We start from the raw sequence: 21,313 nt of genomic DNA on the forward strand, positions 1-21,313 counted from the left end.
GAAACCCAGAAGAAGCTTCTGGCTCCTGGAATCAGATGCCCTGGCTCCTGGCTTTGGGTTAGCTCAGCTCTGGCCGTTGCAGCCTCTTGGAGAGTGAATCATCGGACAGAAGATCTTCCTCTCTGTCTCTCCTCCTCTCAGTAAATCTGACTTTCCAATAATAATAAAAAAAAATCCCAAGGACCTTTTTACGGAAACTACTTATAATTATACATACACAAAAGTTTGTGTAATTTTCTGTGATTCTTGTGTTTCCCAAATTATCTTTTGAACGCACAGGAAGGATGTGTTTTAGTTCCTGGATAATGAAATATAGGGTGAGGAAGTGTGTTTCTAGAAACAGCTTATCACAGCAGGAGTCACTGTTAGAACACAGTGACTTTAGCTGTTTGTGTTAGATAAAGTTTTGTTGTGAAAAAGTTTAGATTCTTGTCTCTTCTCCAGTGTTTATTCCAGTGACTTACTGCATTGCCCTCTCTTGCTACTAAACCAAAAATTCAAATTTCCTGAGCATTTCAGATTTCACAACATGGAATTTTGTTAGGGATGCTCAACCTGCACCTTAAGTCACTTTTATTTATTCATTTTCATACTTTATTATCAATATATCATACATAAGTAGGTGAACAGTAATCTTTTTTTTTTTTTTTAGAGATTTTTATTTATTTTTATTGGAAAGGTGGATATACATAGAGGAGGAGAGACAGAGACAGGATCCAATGATTCACTCCCCAAGTGACTGCAATGGCTGGAGCTGCACTGATCCGAAGCCAGGAGCCTAGAAATTCTTTCCGGGTCTCCCACATGGGTGCAGGGTCCCAAGGCTTTGGGCCATCCTCGACTGGTTTCCCAGGCCACAAGCAGGGAGCTGGATGGGAAGCAGGGCCGTTGGGATCAGAACTGGTGCCCATATGGGATCCCGGGCGCATTCAAGGCAAGGACCTTAACCATTACGCTACAGTGCCGGGCCCAGAAAAAGTAATCTTAACGTGATTTTATATTGAGCAAGAGGGTAAAAATTAAAATAAAGTCTTTTGTATTTTAGCTTTTTAAATTGAAAGTCACTTCCCTGGACATCGCCTTACGACATCTGTGTTGTAAAACGAGCACTGTAGGAGGATGTTCGTTTTGCGGACAAAACAGAACTTGAGTTGCCATGAGTTATGTGGACTATGTGGGTGCCTGTGTTGGCTAATCTTGGGTGTTTATGTCCACATCGGTTCAATAGCTCAATCTTTTGAAATTTAAAGTTGAAGGGAAATTTTGGAGTATTAGGAAATAACATACAAGTGATTTGTTCTTCGGGACCAAGCCCAGCTCTCGTTAACATCCTCGTTGTCTTCCAGGTGGTTTGGCGAGATGCTGCTCTCCATAGGAGTGCTCATGCTGTCGGCCACGCAGGTCTATACCATCCTGACTGTCCAGCTCTTTGCGTTCTTGAACCTTCTGCCTGTAGAAGCAGACATTTTAGCAGTAAGTATAACAAAATTTATTCATATCTCAAAAATACCTTAAAAGAAAATCCTCCCATCAATTCTGAATGATGGAATCATAGATATTTACATATAAACGTAACTAAGCACATTGTTTTTATTGCTCAGGATCTAGTTATGATCTCAGATATTGAATATCTGTTGAGTAATGTTCTTGAGAATGTAAATGCATATGTGAGAAGGTATGTGCACGTATTCCTGCTACAAGCTGTGTATTTTTGCTGAAGCTCATTGTTTCTCTTGAATTCTACTGTATCTTCAATGGCTGCAAGATCTCAGTGCTATCTCTTTTGGTGGCATTATAAGACACTCCACAAGAAGTCCAAAGAAATTTCAGCTGGAGGCTAGCTGTGATGAGTCTGAACGCATTCACAGGGAGGGCCTATCTTTAATGGTGGACATGAACCTTTTTGGAGAAGATTGCTCTTAGTTATTGTTACCAGGCTCCTTCTTTGCTGTCCTCTACAAGCGAACATGTATGTATTTCCCCTTCTACACTGCTTTGAAGGTTGAAAAAAAGGAACTATGCCAGAGACCAGCTCCAGCTGACTGAGAGCTTGCAAAGGATGCATGGATCAGCGAGATGATAGGAAGAGATAAGACACGGGCCACTATGACGTGATGCTCATAATGGACAACTCAGAAAAGTTGCCTTCTTTATTTATACACAAATCATCACAAGCTTTTGTACAACATCCAATTGTTTCATTTTTACTTCGTGGTTAAGAGAATACAAAAACAAAATATTTTCAACAAACCATTACTCATTGAAACCTGCAGTCACCTGGCTGAAGCCAGGAACTCCACAGTTGGCAGCGCATGTGATTACATAGTGACAAGTGGTTTACTTATACTCAAAATCAATTTTTACTAAACACAAACTAATTAATATTACTTAAAATATTAAGAAGTACAGAATTAAAAGATCCTAAATGAAAGGAATTTATAAAAGAATAAAACATGGATTCTTTGCTAATTCTTATAATCAAATCATGCATTAATTACCATCACCTTCACTTAGTGCTGATTCAATTGTTTTTCATTCTTTTGTTAAAGGGCAGTGAAAGGGATCATCAAGGCAGCTCAGTCAATCTACAAACAGAGGGCTTTGCAAGAAACTTTCTTTATCTTTATAAACTGTTTTCTTTCCCTAAATGTAAGTGCCAATGTAAGATTGAGATTTTAAACCATTTTGAGGGGGTTTTGTTTTGTTTCCTTTTAGAAGATGCCCCATATATTTTTGCTTTCTTGTGGTAAGAAACTAAAATGCGTCATATCATGTGTTGTAACAGTTCAAGGTGTATGGTAAACAAACTCTTTGTACCTCCGTGATTGCCATCTGTTCCAAGATATTATCAAGCCATTTCTTAAGGAAAACATTACTTATACTAGGGCAAACTTTAGGACAAAAAGTGGGCACATAACAGGATTTGGAAACATAGTGGGCTCAATTGTACTATTGTATACTTTTAACTGTGTGTCATAGCTTTACATTACTAAAGGTGTTTTTATCATAACATGATTGATCAATTTGAGGTGTCATACCAGTTACAGGAATCACTTCACATTAACAAAAAAACAACAACAACACCCTCAGAAGAATTCTATGAAACATCAGAGAGGTGATTGAGTTCCATACAATGGGGTGAGGCAGCAATGAGGTGACCAGAGACATTCTGCCGGGCCTTGCCATGCAGCCAGAAACTCCTCGCAGCCTTGCTAGCTGAGGAGCAGTGCTCATCATACACCCATGCCATCTGACCCAACTGCATGGCTCCCCACAGAACTATGTGTGTGTTCAGGCCTGCATGTGTCCGTGCTCTCGATGCACCTGTATTTCAGGTCTGTGGTAAGGACTTACTGCTTTTTGCTTTCAAGCCTGCAACTAACTTGCCTAAAGATACTAGAAGAGAAAAAGAAAGGCAAGAATTTTCAGACCAAAGTTTATGTGGTCCCTGACTTTGCTTCAGAGTAGCTGCTTCAGAGTAGTATTGTGGCACTTGTGATATATTTCGATCTCCAGTCTGACACGGTGGCTTAGTATATAAATCCATGTCTTTATGGTGGGATCCCATGGGGGTGCTGGTTTGTATCCCAGCTACTTCACTTCCTATCTGTAAATTTGTAAATCTGACTTTCTAATAAAACATTAAATAAGTTAAAAAAAAAAAAAAGAAAGAAACATCTCAGTGTTATCAGAGAGCTTGAGGGAGCCAGACTTGTTCTACAATCTACAACAACTGTTGAAAGCAGAGCACCTCAAAATAGTCCCTAGGATATTTCTTATCCTCTGGCATGTTTGAACTCCTTTTTAATTTTATTTAGGTATTTAAAGTGAATTGCTATTTCTAGTTCAGCTGTGTTATGGGTCAAATTGTTTTTGATGGGCTGCTTTGGGAGGCTTTACCAGTTATGTGACTTTGATCAAATTACTTAGCTGCTACAAGTGTTTAAGTTTCTTTATTTGTAAACTGCAGTGTTGTGGTAATTAAATAAGACAAACTTAATAGTCTCTGACACATTGTAATTGTTTCTTTATAATTATCATTCGAATTAGATTTCACTCATTCCCTCAAAAGATCTAAGACTGTTCCAGCAGTATTTTTTATTATGGAGGAAAAACCAAATGTTTAGAAGAACAATAAGTTTGTACTGTATTGTTCCTTGTGCTTCATATAGTAGGGGTTGCTGGCTGTTGACGTCATCCATTGCAGAAATCATCAGCATGGGAGCTGCTTAAATACGATCCGTAGGCTGAGATAAATGTTAGGCTCCTGATGGCTGCAGAGGTGGCTGGAGGGAAGTGGGTTGTAAGGGCGTATTACTGATAAAAAGGGGAACTAAAAATGAAGAGAGGGGAATTGGCTATGACACAAGCATTCAAAGGAAATGAGTAAACTGTAGAAAATATTGACTAAAAGCATCCCTGAAGTCGGAGCTTACAATAATACAGGTTGAAGTACGTTGGCCTGTATGATCAACATCATGTTGATTCTAGCCATATGTCTTGAATCTTAAGGTTTGTTTTTCCTTGGTTGCTGCTTGACTGAATTCCCCAATGCTTATCCCCCTGGTTGGAGATGTTGCTATAGCATGTTGCTGACTAGTTAGTCAACTTCGTAGACTATTGGGTACCTGGAAGGCAGGATTATGTCTCATTACTAAACTTTATATTGTTGCTGACACAAATGTCAGTTACACAGTAGGAGTTCAGTAAATTGGAATTAATAGTCGTGGCTTAGAATGTTCTCTTGGCAGACAAAAGGAGTAGCACTCACCAAAACCAAAGGTAAAGTGAACTATATACTAGTAAAATAACAGCAGAAGACTCGGTAACAACCCTTTGCTAAAATGAGAGAACCAAATTGCCACCTATGCATATTAACCCTGAATGTAAATGGCTTAAACTTATCAATCAAACATCATAGATTAGTAGACTGGAATAAAAAAAAACAAAATCCATCTATTTATTACCTACAGAAGACATATCTCACCAACAAAGATTAGTGGAAACTGTATCTCATGGATTTTGATAGTTTTTTTGTTAGTTTCATCTCTTCAAAATACATTCTTACATTTCAATGACTCATAGATCATACAACAACATCATTTTCTTCGAGAAGGTTCTTGATTTTCTTTTTCATTTCTTCAGTGACATGTTAGCCATTCAGTAGCATATGATTTAACTTCATGATGTTTGTTAATGTCTTTTTTCTTCCTGTTGTTGATTTTGTTTTGTATAGTATCTGTGTAATGGAGACTATGGTATCTAGTAGCATGTTTAACTTCATGGCCTCGTAAATTTATGTTTTTCTTCCTGCTGATTTATGCATTTTTATTACAAAGTCAGATATACATAGAGGAGGAGAGACAGAGGGGAAGAAGATCTTCCATCTGATGGTTCACTCCCCAAGTGACCTCAACGGCTGGAGCCAAGCCTCTTCCGGTTCTCCCACATGGGTGCAGGGTCCCAAGGCCTTGGGCCGTCCTGGACTGCTTTCCCAGGCTACAAGCAGGGAGCTGGATGGGAAGTGCATCTGGGATATGAACTTGTACCCATATGGGTTCCCGGCACGTGCAAGTTGTGGACGTTAACCACTACGCTATTGCCCCGACACTTGAGGCTTTATTTTTCTGAGTATTGTGTGTTGCCTCTACCCACGCCTACCCTCCACTTCTCCCATGCTGAGGAGGTGAAGTGCAGCCTATTTGTGAGGTGGTGTTTGCAGGAGGAGTTGCTGCTGCTGCGGTATGCCACATCCTTGTTTGCTCTTATGGAAAAACGGTAGTTCCAAAAGGGATCTCAGCACACACTTGACATCCGGTCTGAGTTAGAAGTACCATTGTTCAAGCTAGGTATTTTATTTCTCCAATGTTCAGCATAAAAATGTAATTCTTCAGTAAGCAAAAAATGCTAAAGGAATATACATTTATAGAGCTTCCATTTTCTGAATTAAAAATCCCAGTTTAAGAAAGTACTGTTTAAGAAAGTAGTGTTAGTGCACATTTACATAAAATGTGAATTTTTTGCTCTGTCTCTATTGATGTAGATTAGATTATTTTATAGGGACGTCTTTATAACAATTTAATGACTTTCTCACATTCAACATAGAGCTGATCGTACTGAACGAAATCAAAGGTGATTTGTGATCATGGATTTTAAATGATTTTGTAAGTTACTAAGCACTCTTCAAATGTGAATTATTGTTGCACGTATAGGGACCCTGAAGTGGTCACCATGTAAAGGGGATACCTCAGAATGTGCAAAAGTGGAATTAAAAAATAAGTTAATATCTGTAGAAATAGTTAAAATCTATACAATTTTCATGGTATGTATTTATATGAACATTTTGAAAATACCTTTATGCATGCATTTCAAGTTTTGCAAAGAATAAACTTAACTTTTCTGTTTTTCTGTAAACATTTTGTAGTATCTTATAGTAGGAGGCCTGTTGGACTGATAATCCCGGACAAGACAATGGTTTCATTCAGTGGCCCAACTCAGATGCCTAAACTTTACTTTACTGGATTAATTCAAAGTAAATAATAAGAAACAAAGGTGCAGGGAAGGGCTGGGGGTGGTGGCTTAGCAAGTTAATCCTCCACCTGGAGTGCCAGCATTGCCTATAGGCCTTATTTCTAGTCCTGCTGGCTCAACTTCTGATCCACTTTCCTGCTTGTGGACTGGGAGAGCATGGCCAAAAGCATTGGAGCTCTGCAATATATCGATGAGATACCTGAAAGAGGCTGCTGGCTCTCAGCTTCAGACTGACTCAGCTCTGATCATTGGGCCATTTGGGGGTGAGCCATTGAAGGCAAGATCGTTTTATCTCTTTCTCTGATTCTGACTTTAAAATAAAAAATAAAAAGACCTTAAAAACAAACAAAGAACAAGCGAAGGCGAAAGATGTGTATGTTGACACTCCTGATGTGATTTTAATGATATGCAAGAACCATATTAGTTGAACTCTCTCTTGCCTAGCTGTTTCTCTCTGTGCTGCCTCGTCTTGCTTTGTGGAAGATATGCTTGGCAGCACCTGAACTAAGGGTGAGTCAAGGGGCCTTGACAAGTGGAAGGTGATCTGATCCAACACATGCTACCTCTATGGGAGACATACAAGGCATCTAGGCCGTTATTTGCTGGTAAACTGCAAAGGTGTTTCTGTGCACATCTCATGGATGGCGTAGGAGGCCTGACAGATTCATCCGTGGATATTTGATTTAGGAATGAAATGCTATCTGGATGTTTAGCCAAATCAGTGTTGTGTGAATATTTATTTAAAGTTTACCTGGTCCTTCTATCCTTTTCAGTGTTATGAGTTTTATGTAAGTCTTGCTCTTTTTATTTTTTCTTAAAGATTTATTTTATTTATTGAAGAGCAGTTAGAGAGAGGAGGAAGAGGGCCGGAAGGGCTTCCATCTAGTGATTCACTCCTCCAAATGCCAGCAGCGGCCAGAAGTGAGCTTCTCGGAACACAGTAGTCTGGAACTTGTTCCAGGTCTCCCACATGTGTTCTAGGGGTGAAGGCCTTGATCCATGCTCCTTTGCTTTCCTAGGCCATATGCAGAGAGAGCTAGATGAGAAGTGGAGCACCTGGGTCTTGACCCACTTCCCAAATGGGAGAGTGGCACTGGAGGTGGAAGCTTAGCTTACTATGCCATAACACTAGTGCCACCTTTTTTTTCTTTTATGTTCTTTTTTTCCCTCTTTTCTTTTTAAACAGAAAGACCTTAATTCAGTTGGAATACAGATAGTGGCTATAAACAGTAACTGGATAGAAAAATGACCATTTCACTCCTGTACAGTAGAGTGTAATGTAATCACAGATCATTAAGATTATAGTATTATATCTTTTGTACTATTGATTTGTTAGAGGTGTAAAACACCCTGTCGCACTGTGGTTTTTATTTGCGTTTCACTGATGGCTAGTGATGTAAAGTATTTTTTCATATTATTGTTATTTCTTAGCATTTCTTTTTTGATAATTGTATATTGAATTCCTTTGTTCATTTATTATTATTGGCTTTTAAAAAATATTTATTTTATTTTTTTGGAAAGTCCAATATATACAGAGAAAGAGAGACAGAGATGAAGATCTTCTGTCCTTTGATTCACTCCCCAAGCAGCTGCAACGGCCAGAACTGAACCAATCTGAAGCCAGGAGCCAGGAGCTTCTTCTGGGTCTCCCACAAGGGTGCAGAATCCTAAGGCTTTGGGCTGTCCTGAACTGCTTTTCCAGGCTACAAGAGGGAACTGGATTGCAAGCAGGGCTACTGGGATTAGAACCAGCACCCATATGGGATCCTGGCATGTGCAAGACAAGGACTTTAGCCACTAGGCTACCATGCTGGGCCCTATAGTTGTTTTTTTCCAAGTTGCTGGTATACCTGGGATGTTAATCCTTTGTTATATTCTTTGCTCTGTTGAACATTTCCTTTGCTGTGCAGAATCTTCTGATTTTTTTTTTTATCGAATACATTGCATTATGTGACACTGTCTGATAGGCTATGGGATTCCCCCATTCCCTCCCCAACCCCTCCTCCCATGGTGGATTGCTCCACTTTGTTGCCATATTGCAGTTCAAATTCAGTCAAGATTCTTTCATTGCAAGCATAGAGTCCAGCATCTTATTGCCCAGATAAATTTAATGGTTTCTTGGGGAGACCATCTCTGGTCTGAAAGTAGAGCTGGCAGAATATCATCCCAATCAATTAAAAACCACAACATAACATCAACATCAATTTACAACATTATGGAGTTAATTGACATGGTATTGAGTAACAAATATGTTAAAAAAATGCAAGTTATTAACCACATCCTGTGACTACTTCATTGACATTTCAATTTTAATTTATGCACAGATCCGGCTGCTATAACCTTAAAATGGCTATAGGGTACTATTCAGCTATCTCGTGTCTAGTTTCATTTTAGCATTCAGCAGTTTATAGTGTTGAAGTTTAATTTTGCTGAACTTAGCAGATTTTGGGATGTTTGTTTAGTTTTGGTTTTGTTGCCTGTGCTTTGGGGGTTTTGAGGAGTTGATTTTTATATGTGGTGATAGTATGGATCTAATTTCATCTCTGTGTGTGTGTGTACATCTCCAGCCTTGCCGGCACCATTTCTTGAAGAGATTATCTCTTTTTCACTGTATTGTCTAAGCACTTTTGACAAAAATCAATTGGCTGTATTTAAGTGATTTAATTTCTGGACTGTTTTGTTCCATTGATCTGTGTATCAGTTTTTATATCAGAACCATATTCATTTTAATTATAATTTTGTAGTATGCTTTGAAATCAAGTATTGTGATTCCTCTTGCCTGACCATTCTTTTTCAGGATCACTTTAGCTGTTCTGGAGCTTGTGTGGTCCCATTTAAAATATTCTTGCTTGGTTTCAACTTTTTTACTTGTTCTCACAAACAGATGTTTTCTATTTATGGTCTGTAAGTTGTGAACATCTTTTTAAACTTTTTTACTTGGTCTCAAAGTTACTTTCTATGCTTGGTTCTGTTTACCTTCCTAGACCGAATATTCTAATTAAATGATGCAACAAAAGCCACAATTATATCTTTCCTGTTATCTTCTAATACATAGAACATATTTTTGATTTGTTTTAGTGGAGGATTGATGAAAACTCTGTTATGAAAGGCAGAATGTTGATTAAGCGTTCATCTTCCTCTAAGTACAAATTTATTTATTTGTGTTGGAAAGGCAGATTTATGCTTAGAGGAGAGACAGAGTGATCTTCTGTCCGCTGATTCTCTTCTGCAGTATTCTCAACGCGGTTTGCAGTGTCCAGAGCTGGGCCAGGCCAGAACCAGGAGCAGCGGAGGCTGAATTACGTGGACCATCTGGTGCTGCTTTTCCTAGGCCGTTAGCAGGGAGTCGGCTTGTCAGAACACAAACCAACTCCCACATGGCATGCTGGCATAGCAGACAGCATTGTTACCTACTATTCCACACCAGTATTTATATATTGATTTCATGGAGATTAGTGATTCCTTTTTTCAGCTCTGGGTAAAAAGATTCACATTATCTCAAAACTGATAATGGCTAAGAGTATAATTTGATGCTGTTTCTTTTCCCTTTGGGAACATTATTTATGACTTGAGCAGGAAATTTATACATCTCTTCAATTATATGAGACTCTTATAACATAGAGAAAAAAAAAATTGAATTGTCTTACCAGGCAATGATTTGTTTAGAAAATTCCTTAAGGAATTGTCTGAAGGAAAAGTCAGAAAACATTAGGTTTTTTTTTGATGTTGTAGAATTATTGTTGCTCAAATATAATCTATGAAACCAGGGTCAGATTCCCGCAGTTGTATATGTTGTCCCTTGTTTATATTCCTTGCTGCTTTATTGGATGCATAGCTTCGGTTTTCATTTTGTTATACGCTGATAGTAAATAAGAATATAAAGGTGGAATTTTGTATACTTTTAAGAATTGTCTTTAGTGTTATGTGTAAAATGGCTTTTAACTTGGTTCTTTTCAATTTTCTATTTAGTATAGTTCTGAAAATGCATCTCAGACATTTGATGATCTCCCAGCAAGATTTGGTTATAGACTTCCAACGGAAGGTTTAAAGGTAAGAAAATAATGATCCATGACAAAGTCACAAGGTATTCCCTAAGTTTTAGGTCATCTTGATTAACAAGTGAAAACCTTTCTTACAGTTTACTATTGTAAAGTCCATGTGTTGCCATTTCTAAAGGTACAGACTCTTCAGAAGATAGAAAATAAGAAAAAATCACCTGGGATTTCTATCTTGTGAATTAGCCACAGTTAACATTTTAGTATATATTTCAGAACTGTTTCCTAGGTTATGTGTAGTGTGCATGTGACTGTGTTTGTAGGTGTTTACTTACGTATATATATTATGTGAACACTTGCATATGCAGGGAGACCATAACACTAACATGCTACTTGGTTACCTGACTTTTAATTGTGTATCTATATTAGTTTTTCATGTTGAAATGGCAAAGATCTCTATTATTATTTTTATTCATTGCATAATGTTTACAGTAGCATGGAATACTACAGATTTTGAGCAGTTTTTACACAGCTATTCACATTGTCCGCTTTTTACTGTTGTGAACAGTACTGTAAGGAATGTTTCCTATAGGATGCCTTTCAAAATTTAAGATTATGTTTGTGGAGTGCACATTTAGAATTTTGTCGTGCTAGTGTTGTGGCATAAAAGCTTAATAAGCTGCCACTTGTAATGCTGACGTCTGTGTCAGAACACCAGGTTCAGTACTGGCTACCTCGCTTCCAATCAGGCTTCCTGCTAGTGCACTTGGCAGTGTAGCAGAGTTTGGCCCCAGGGCTTGGGCCCTGCCACCCTGCAGGGAGACCAAGGTGAAGTTCCTAGCTTGGGGCTGACCCAGGTCTAGTTATTGTGACCATCTGGGGAGTGAGATAGAGGCTGGAAGATAATTTTGTCTTTCCCTCTTTCTTTGTGCCTTTCATGCGAATAAATAAATCTTTTTTTTTAAGATTTGTTTATTTTTATTGCAAAGTAAAGTATGGAGAGAGGAGGAGAGACAGAGAGAAAGGTCTTCCGTCCGATGATTCACTCCCCAAGTGACCACAACGGCCGATGCTATGCCGATCCTAAGCCAGGATCCAGGAACTTCTTCCGGGTCTCCCACATGGTGCAGGGTCCCAAAGCTTTGGGCCATTTTTGACTGCTTTCCCAGGCCACAAGCAGGGAGCTGGATGGGAAGTGGAGCTGCTGGGATTAGAACTGGTGCCCATATTGGATCCCGGGCACATTCAAGGCGAGGACTTTAGCCGCTAGGCCACGCCACGGGCCCAGATTTTGCTATTTTGATAGAAACATATAGCAAAGCTGGATTGGAAACAGAGCAGTGGTGATTCAACCCTGTTTAGACAATGCGTGTAGGTTATCACAGATAGTGGCCTAGTTCACTTTGCCATAACGCCATCCCATAATTTTTTTTAAAAATTTAAAATTATTTTAAAACTTTTTGCATTGTATTACTGCTTTTCATTGTTAAACACGTAAACATGAATTGGTAAAATCAACATTATTAAAATGTATTACTGAAAGTAATATACAGATTAAATGTGATCTCAATTTAACAACATTCTTGTCAGAGCTAGAAAAAATGATTCAAAAGTTCATCTCGAAACACAAGAGACCACAAAAATCCAAAACAATTCTGAAGAATAAAAAATTTTAAGACATATTACAGGGCAGTGGTAATCAAAATAATCTGGTACTGGTGCAGAAACAGAGAGGAAGACCAATGACACAGAATACAACTCCCAGAAGAGCCAACTTATCTTCAACAAGAGAATGGAAGAATAACCCAGGGAAAAAGTTGGTCCCTTCAGCAAATGTTGGAACAATTGGAGCTGCATGTAGAAGTTAGAAATAAGACTCCCACCTTTCACAGTATACAAGTTCAAATCTAAATGAGTAAAAGACTTCTATCTATACCCGGAAACCATCAAAGTATTAGAAGAAAGCTAAGGAAGCACTCTGCTAGATACAGGTGTAGGCGAAGACTTCCTGGAAAGGTCACCAAAAACACAGGCAGTCAAAGTTAAAGTAAACAAATGGAACTACATCAAACCAAGAAGCTTCTGTAAAGCAAAGGAAACAATCAACAACATGAAAAGTCAACAAACAGAATGGGAGAAAATGTTTGCACATTACACAATGGTTAGAGGAATAATATCCAGGCTTTACAAAGAGCTCCAGAAACACTACAATTAAACAAACTCATTAGTAAATGGATGAAGGAAGTGAACAGGCTTTTTTTCCAAAAGAACAGATTCAGTTGGCTGATAGAAATGAAAAATGCTCGGGTCCTCTAGCAATAAGGGAAATACAAATAAAAATACAATGTTACAACCATTGTGGAAGACAATGTAGAGGTTCCACTTAACTGTAATGAGAATGGCGTACATGCAGAATTCTTTGAATAACACCTGCTTGCAAGGATGAGGGGGGAAGGTATCCTATGTCACTGTCGGTGGAAGTGTAGGCTAATGCAGCCACTACAGAAGACAATATTCAGAGTGCTCAGACAATTGAAAATTGACCTACCAGATGGTCTCCCAGCAATCCTACTCCTCGGAGTATATCCAAAAGAAGGGAAATTTACATATGAGAAAGCAACCTGCACCTCTATATTTGTAACAGCACAATCTACAACAGTAAAGACATGGAAGCAACCTAGATTGCGATTGAAAGAGGGTTGGATAAAGAAACTGTAATACATCTGCTCTATGGAATACAACTCGGCCATTAAAAAGAGTAAAATTCTACCATATGAAACAGAGTGATCCCAACTGGACAATATTATGCACAATGAAATAAGCCAATCTCAAAAGGACACATATCATATGTTCCCTCTGATACAAGATAACCTTCATACAAAATATAAAGCAAGATATTTATGTAAATAAGCTCACACATATATTGTCATAAATGAACAGTGTGATGAAGACTGGAGTACTGAGAAACAAAGACTCCCAATAAAACAGTTAATAAGCCTAACAACAAGATGTGAGGGTTTGCACCGTTGCCTACTTCTACAATGTCATGACACACCTGTAGAGCAGAATGTTGGAGGTGTGGTTATAGCTGAAGGAGTATATTATTGCAAAATGCAGGGGACCCTGAGGATGGGGAAGAGAGGGAAAGTAGAGCAAGCCCTATACCTGTAAAACTGTATGATGGAAAATAAGTAAAAAAAAAAAAAAAAATTAAAAATTCTTAACCAGAGAAGAAGTATATGTAAGAAAAACCATTTTCTCCTCTTTACCTATGTAAATTAATAACACTTCCCTCATCTATATTCCTGTTGGATAATAGTCTTTCTGCTTTCTACTTGTGGAACTCTTTAAGCCTATGACTATAGAATAAATCAAAATTAAGAAAGGAAGAGGGAGGGAACTATCATTGTATTCCTAGAATTTTATCTATGAGCTACATGAAATCTTTTTATGTTACTAAAATAAATATATAAAAGTGAAAAGGGGATTTATATGCTTTGAAAACCTTGTAAATAATGTAATATATGTTAATGTGCTAATAGACTTGGGTGTTTTACCTCTGTACTTCTTACTTATAGAAGTCACCTTAAGTATGCTTAGGGTCTTTTTTTATTATTTTATAATTATTCTTTTTAAAATTTTACATGATGTTTACACAGTTGATCAGGGTGGGAAGGATCCAGGGTTAGGCAAAAGTGGGTGCGATTATTGTTCCCAGATTTTCTATTTCTTCTTCCCGTTTCTGGGGTAGGGAGGAGATAAGGGCAGAAGCTGTACCAAGCCTCCCAGTACCTGGGGATGGGAACTACCACCAAGTGTCAACCCAGGGTCCCGATGTGGTGCATGCGCTAAGAGCTCTGCCCAGGTGGATGTGATAACTATGAAAACTGTCACTCTCACTGATTGGTGGATCAGCAAACTCTTCCAGTGTCCATGGGCTGACATGGCCTACTTCAGTGTCTCCATTTGCTGTCATCATTTGGCTGGGGTAGTTGTCCAGTACGTTCTGTTCTCCATTCTCTGCTATGGTACCAGATGCCCGATGGGCTGCCATATGCTCGATGTGCACCAAGGGCTAAGGTTCTTTTTTAACCTCAGATCAAACAGGAGACAAATAAACCAGTCGTTCCTTGAGCAAGACTTTGATGGTATGAAACAAGTCCTACCTGAGGTGTTGTTTTCAAGGTATTCGTGTGGAAAGGCTGCTGTGGTTGGTGTGTGAGTTCCTTTTTCTGTGATTATCCATCACTGAGTCTTCATTAGACCTTCCAGAAGGTTTTTGCATTTGCTTTTATAACCTTATATTTTTCCCCTCCCTGTATAAATAAAATTAAACTCAATTGCTGCTGTTTTGTCACATCTTCGCTGAGAATTAAACTTTGACTATCCTGATGGATGTGACTTGATGTCTTATTGTTTGTTTGGTGTTTGGTGTTTGTTTGATTATCAGTAAGATTAAGCAGGTCTGGTGCGATAGCCTAGCGGTCATAATTCTCACCTCCTACATGCCGGGATCCCATATGGGCGCCGATTCTACCCCAGTGGTCCTGCTTCCCATTCAGCTCCCTGCTTGTCACCTGGGAAAGCAATTGAGGATGGCCCAAAGCCTTGGGACCCTGCACCGGCATGGGAGACCCGGAAGAATTTTTCAGGAAGAATCTTGTCCTCCCCATCCTATACTTTAAACATGTGTTTCTTTATTTGAAAGACAGAACATTACAGAGAGATTGAGAATGAGAGATACTGTCCATCCACTGGTTCATGCCCACATGGTCACAACAGTTTGGGCTTGGCTAAGTTGAACTCCATCCAAGTCTCCCACAGGAGCGGCCTGGGTCCAAGCACTAGGGCTGTAGTGTGCTGTCTTCCCAAGCATATCAGCAGAAAGCCAGGGCTTGAAAAGTCATGCTTATGAATTCTGGTGCCCCAGGCGGCAGCCAAACCAACTGTGTTACCACAGTGCCCACCCCAGGGGATCTGTCTCTTAAGGACACAATCTTGATCTCTAACTCTTAGCAGTAATTGGCCTGGAATTTAGTAAAGTGTAAGTTGCATTAGCCAAAAGTTCTGAGATGGAAATGGCGGAAGTATCTTGGAGATACTGAACAATTGAATGTGTTGAACAGTATGTTCCTCAGGCTGTTCATTGCTTTAATGAGCATGAAAAGCCCCATTTAAGAACCCAATAGCTGAACTTTTCTGCCTGCAGTTACTTTTATATCATCTGTTTTCCACTTGGCCAGGAAGACCATGTGGAGAAAAGCTGAGGGAGAAAGATCCAATGGCTTCAGGATTTATTTTGCTGACAGGAGAAAGTAGATTGGAGAACAACCAGCCTCTTTGTCAGTACGCAGACTTTCAGGGCTAGCTTATTCCATGCACTAACTGTCCCTTTGGAGCTAGTCATCTGACTGGAGATGCAAAGCCAACAGTTGTTTTGTTCAGACAGAACCATGAAGCTCACGTGTTCATGATTATTAGCTGCTTCTCCTGGCCGTGTGCATTTTTGTGCTGACTGGTACTCCCTGACCTTTCTCTCTGAAGTCAAACTCTAATGCTTTTATGTCAGATATGTTGCTTGTGGGTTTTGGTCCAGATTATTATGCAATAGTTGCTAAGAAGATTTGCTTTGTAATGGCACATATCTGAAATTTGAGGAGACAGTGTGTTATAGGGAAAAGAAGCATCGTTTTTTTTCACCTATGGGTTTGACCCAATGGCGTCATCAATCACCAGTGGAATGCACATCAGCATCTTAAGAATTAAAGAGTCTTTTGTAAAACTAATATCTGCCTTTATTACACTTTGGTCTGATTACGTGATAGTTGGCTTCCACAATGTCAAGTGACTTGAAATAGAGATTTCCGTAAGTTACTTCACAGACTTACACAACCTAATGAAACAAGCTGACATCATAGACGAAAATAAGAAACTGAAGGGAGAGGAAGAAAATTTTATTTTGAATTTAAATGTATTCTTTTCTGTGTTCTTTGATGTATGTTAATAAAGGTATTTTCTGCCCTGAGTGCTGTTTCAGCTGTGTCCCACAAATGTTCCTAGCTAGATTGAAGTGAAGCAGCCAGAATTGAACCAGTGCTTATATGGTATGTTTAATATTCTAGGAAGTTGTTGAAATAAACAGTCTGTTTCAGATTAGGAAAACTAAGGCACTCTGGTTGTGTAACTCTTTTTGGTCTATACCTGAGTGTGAAAGTTGTGACAGAGGCTCCACTGACATCATGATTTCAGTTGTTTGTGTCAAACTTTGGAGTCATATGTTGGCTTGATTTTGTAAGTGTGTGTTTCTCTTCTTGCTGTTCATTGTGTTTGTTAGTTTGGTGGGTAGTACTGAGTACTTCTTGAATACACAGGTCTGGAGTCAGATATCTGGGCTTGCATGGCTGCTGTGTTTAGCCCTGGACCTGTTTCCTAACCTTTCTGACGTTTAATTTATGTTATCCATGAAATGGAGATGATGGTAATCGTGGTTACTTAGTAGAATTATTGCCAAAATGAGTTGAAATGTGTGTATTTAAGGGTATAGTACTGACACACAGTGTTGAGGGCCATGGCTTTAACAAATGTGAGATTTGTTAACTGCTTGCTATTACTACAGTTATTAATAATCAACTCATAATGTTAGGTTTTCATTAAGAAGACAATTCCAGTTACCACTCTGCCCCACTTCCCACTTGCACATTTAGCCTTTTTTTTTTTAAGGCTTATTTATTTGAATGAGTTAGAAAGAGGAGAGGGAAAGACAGAGGGAGAGAAAGAGACAGTGAAACAGAGAAAGAGAGGGATCTTTCATCCTCTGGATTCACTACCAAAGTTGGTGCAATGGCTGGGCTGGGTCAAGGCCAAAGCCAGGTGCCAGGAGCTTCTTGTTCCAGGTAGCAGGGGTCCACACAAGATCCTCTGCTGCCTTGCTTCCAACTTTAAAAATATATTTATTTTTATTGGAAAGGGAAGTCTTATAGAACGGGGGGAGAGAGAGAAGGCCTTCCATCTACTGGTTGCTTCTGCAAACAGCTGATTCAAAGCTGGGAGTCAGGAGTTTCTTCTGGATTTCCTGTTTGGGTGAAGGTCTCCGAGGACTTTGGCTATTTTCTTCTCTTTTTCCAGGTCAGGAGCAGGGAACTGGATGGAAAGTGGAGCAACCAGGATACAAACCAGCACCATATTGGGTGCTAGTACCACAGATTAGAGCATTAGCTTGCTGTGCCACCATGCTTGCCTCCAGTTTTTTTTAAGTACTGTCATTATATTATTGATTTACTCAGTGTAGCACTTGCCATTAAGTACTATCGGAATGAAATGAAAATCTAAGGCTCTTTGTAAGAAATACCATTTTAAATGATCTCAGCAAAAGCAGTTGGTTCTATAACATGTTGAAATATTGTAGTTCTGTTTTTTTGAAGCACTCAAATATGAATAAACTTACTATGAGCTTTATGATAATGTTATTTGGCTATTCCAATAAAAGGATAATCTAATCTACTTTGGTAAACTACTTGGCAATATTGATTTAAATTTGATACTCTGACCTGATATTATATGATTATACATCTGTGTATATATTTAGTACATGTGTACCTGTGTTCACAAAAACACTTGTTCTAGAATATGTTAATGATATCATTTGCAATAACCACAAATTATAAGATTTCCAAGTGCTCATCAATAGTTTAAAAAAGGCATTCACACAATGGAATATCTGAGAGAAAAAAGTGAAAGATTTGATAATCATATTTTAGCAGTGTGAATGTGTCTTGCAATATAAACTGAGAAAAAAACGTCTGCAAGAGGACTTAGTATAATGTATGATTCTGTTTACGTCAATTGTTTTACTTTTCATGTGAATGTGCTGTTTTCCTTTTTTATTTGGATTTCTGTGCATACCATGTTTCATTGATTCTAAGATGCATGTTACTACTACACACTTTAGCATCTCTGAAATTGGGATGTGTGTTTAAATGGCTTTCAGACAGATGGCGTTCATGATGAAGTTGTCATCTAGACATGGGGAATTTGGCCATGGTTCATACTGTCTTTATGCCTTCTTGATATTTTATGGCCTGCGATGCATTGGTATTATAAGCATGTTGAAAAAGCTTTACTGCAGTTTGTGACTTGGCATTAAAGCAAAATTTTTGTGTGCAGAGGGACCAGAATAAAAAGCAGTGTGTAAATTTAAGAAGAGAGAAATAGATACTCTAGTGGAAGGATGACAACAGTTCCTTTTTCCCTGAAGAACCTATCCTTTATGGGGTTAAGAAGAAGAGCTATCCTATGAGTAAAGGAAGGAGACTTGTATTCTTTTCCCAAAACCTTCCCTATCACAACCAATGTCATTTAAGTCAAGAGGAATTGCCATATTTTGACAGTTGGTGTGTCCAACCCAAATATATTGAAATAATATTACATCATTGCATAATAGCTTTAATTGCTTATTATTTCTCTTATATGAATTAGATCATCTATGTGGTTTTATTTTTATATCTCTTCAGATAATAATTTGGTTTTAAAATTTTTAATGCCTTGGTATAACATTTTACATTAACATGTTTTCTGATGTCAGGCTGTCTTGTATTCCCGGGAAAACAATTTACTGTTTGCTTTTTTCAGCTCACAGTTATGTTACAGATATCTTTTCAAGTGATGTATATATTTATGCCTCATGTTTAGAATGGGTGTATTATCTTGGTGCTGTGTGAATGTAATAGCTGCCTTACTGATGTGCGCATGCTTTCCAGTTGTTGCTATTAAAAACAACATAGTCGTGAACATCTTTGTTACACCTGTCTTTATATTCTCAGGCTAGTCGTTCTGGAAATAAATTTGTAGACAAGCATTTATTATGTGTATTCTCATTGTTTGATAAAAACTAGATGTTAATTTTAAAGATATTATGTTGATGTAGAAAGGTCAAACATTGTTGGATGGCATATATTCACATGTTAACAGTGGTTGTGTTTGAGGTAATTGACTTATGTGTTTTAAACGTTATTACTAAGATGGGAGTTACTTTTTAAAACAAAATGCTTTTGAAATAAAATACTGTTTTTAGAATTCTGGGATTGTAAACAATTACAGTTGGATAATCTAATGTAATGCAATACTCATTAAATAAAAAGATTTATTGAGTGAAATGAAATTGGAGTGACAACTATTATCCATTCTCTTTCAGGGTTTTTTGATAAACTCCAAGCCGGAGAATGCCTGTGAACCCATAGGGCCTCCACCACTAAGGGACAATTCGTCCAGCGCGTTTATTGTGTTGATTAGAAGATTTGACTGTAATTTTGATATAAAGGTACTTTTTTGTATTTTTGTTTGCTGGTTATTAGTAATTTAAGTTCTCTCATGTTTCAAAAATGTTAAAGGCAGTTTTCACAATTATTCAGGTTAAAAATGAAGGGATTAGAATAAAGTAAAGGAAAATTAGATGAAGAAAGCAAGAAAAACAGATTTACTTATCTCACACAATGATAACAAATCGTTCTGGAAGCTTTTAGTGGACATAGAGGTGCAAGGCTGTATCTGTTTTATCATTCATGATTTTAGTAAGATTGAAAAGGAGCATGTAAGGATGTAAATAGTTATTATATAAGCTACTGTGTGCAGAATTTTCAGGCGTTTATCCAGAACTAAACTATAATAGATTTATCTGGCTAGAAGAAAGTATTATTATGATGTTTAAGTAATTTCTTGCTGTCGATAAATTAAAGCTTATCTTGTTGATTACAAGGTTTAGTACACTATTAGGCTATGTGATTTCTGACTTAGTACAGCCTTTGGTAACCTGTTTTGGGGAGATGGTTAACTCTGTCCAGGATGAACTGTACCACCTTTCTCTGTTTCGTCATTTACATGTTGCCTGAAAATGTCACTTTCTTTGGATGCCTTAATTTTCATTCTATTCCCTCTTTGGTAGAGTAAATTATCAGTACATCACCTTTTTAATTTTGCAAATATTTCTTTAATTGCCTTCTATCACATTGTAATATCACTTATTTGTGAACTTTTACTGTTTAGTTTTTTTTAACTGTTTAGTTTTCATCATATTTATGTATCTGCTTTAATCCTAGTGATTATTAGGAGATTGATAAAGGTTTATTAGATCAAACTATGTTAATAGCTATGTGCTTACTTATGTGAAGTATTTAAAAATACATCATTATGTGCATGTAGAAAGATTTAAATTGAGCCAATCATATGTTAGGAAAATGTTTAAAAAAATCTCACTGTACTCCGCCATATATGCAGTGTTTCTTATTTTAAGTAATTTTATCTGACTTAGAAGTGCGTGTTTGTGGACACCTTTGATGTTCTTGTGCATGCGCACATGGCATAATCACCCGTCTCCTCAGACATTCGGAGTTTCTTCATGATGAAACATTGAAAATCCTTTCTTGTGGGTTTTTTCCTTTTTAGAGATATAGTATACATTGTCATCACCTGTGGTCACCCCACTTTGCACAGAATCACAGAACTTCTGCTCTCTGGCTATAATTTAGTACCTCTTAGTCAACCTCTCCTCATATTCTCACCAACTTCTGGTGACAACCTTTCTATTTTAATTTTTGTGAGATCAGCTTTTTTTTATTCCACATCTGAGTGAGAGCATGTGGTAGTTGTCCTAATGACCTCTAGTTAGATCCGTGCTGTTGCAGATGACAAGATTTCCCCTTTTATGGCTGAATAATATTTCATTGCTTACATGCATCACATTTTCTTTTCTCTTCAGCTGGTAGATACTTTGCTTGCTTCCAGTTCTTGGCTTA

The 21,313-nt window shown here is 38.0% G+C and overlaps 1 protein-coding gene across 3 annotated transcripts in view; it reads left to right on the forward strand.

Moving 5' to 3' along the window:
• RNF13 (ring finger protein 13) overlaps nt 1-21,313 on the forward strand; it is a 76,089-nt gene that overhangs the window by 18,482 nt on the left and 36,294 nt on the right. For 2 of the 3 annotated variants that reach the window (XM_040974775.1, XM_040974774.1), the window contains exons 2-4: nt 1,347-1,473; nt 10,501-10,581; nt 19,717-19,842. In XM_040974775.1, coding sequence (XP_040830709.1) covers nt 1,360-1,473; nt 10,501-10,581; nt 19,717-19,842 — 321 coding nt within the window. In that variant the 5' untranslated portion in view covers nt 1,347-1,359. Of the gene's footprint in view, nt 1-1,346; nt 1,474-10,500; nt 10,582-19,716; nt 19,843-21,313 lie in introns of those variants that run through there. The other variant, XM_040974776.1, reaches the window with a different exon arrangement.

The sequence above is a fragment of the Ochotona curzoniae genome, unplaced genomic scaffold (genome assembly GCF_017591425.1).
Source record: "Ochotona curzoniae isolate NIBS_2020 unplaced genomic scaffold, NIBS_Ocur_1.0 contig_2599, whole genome shotgun sequence".
Lineage (NCBI taxonomy): Eukaryota > Metazoa > Chordata > Mammalia > Lagomorpha > Ochotonidae > Ochotona > Ochotona curzoniae.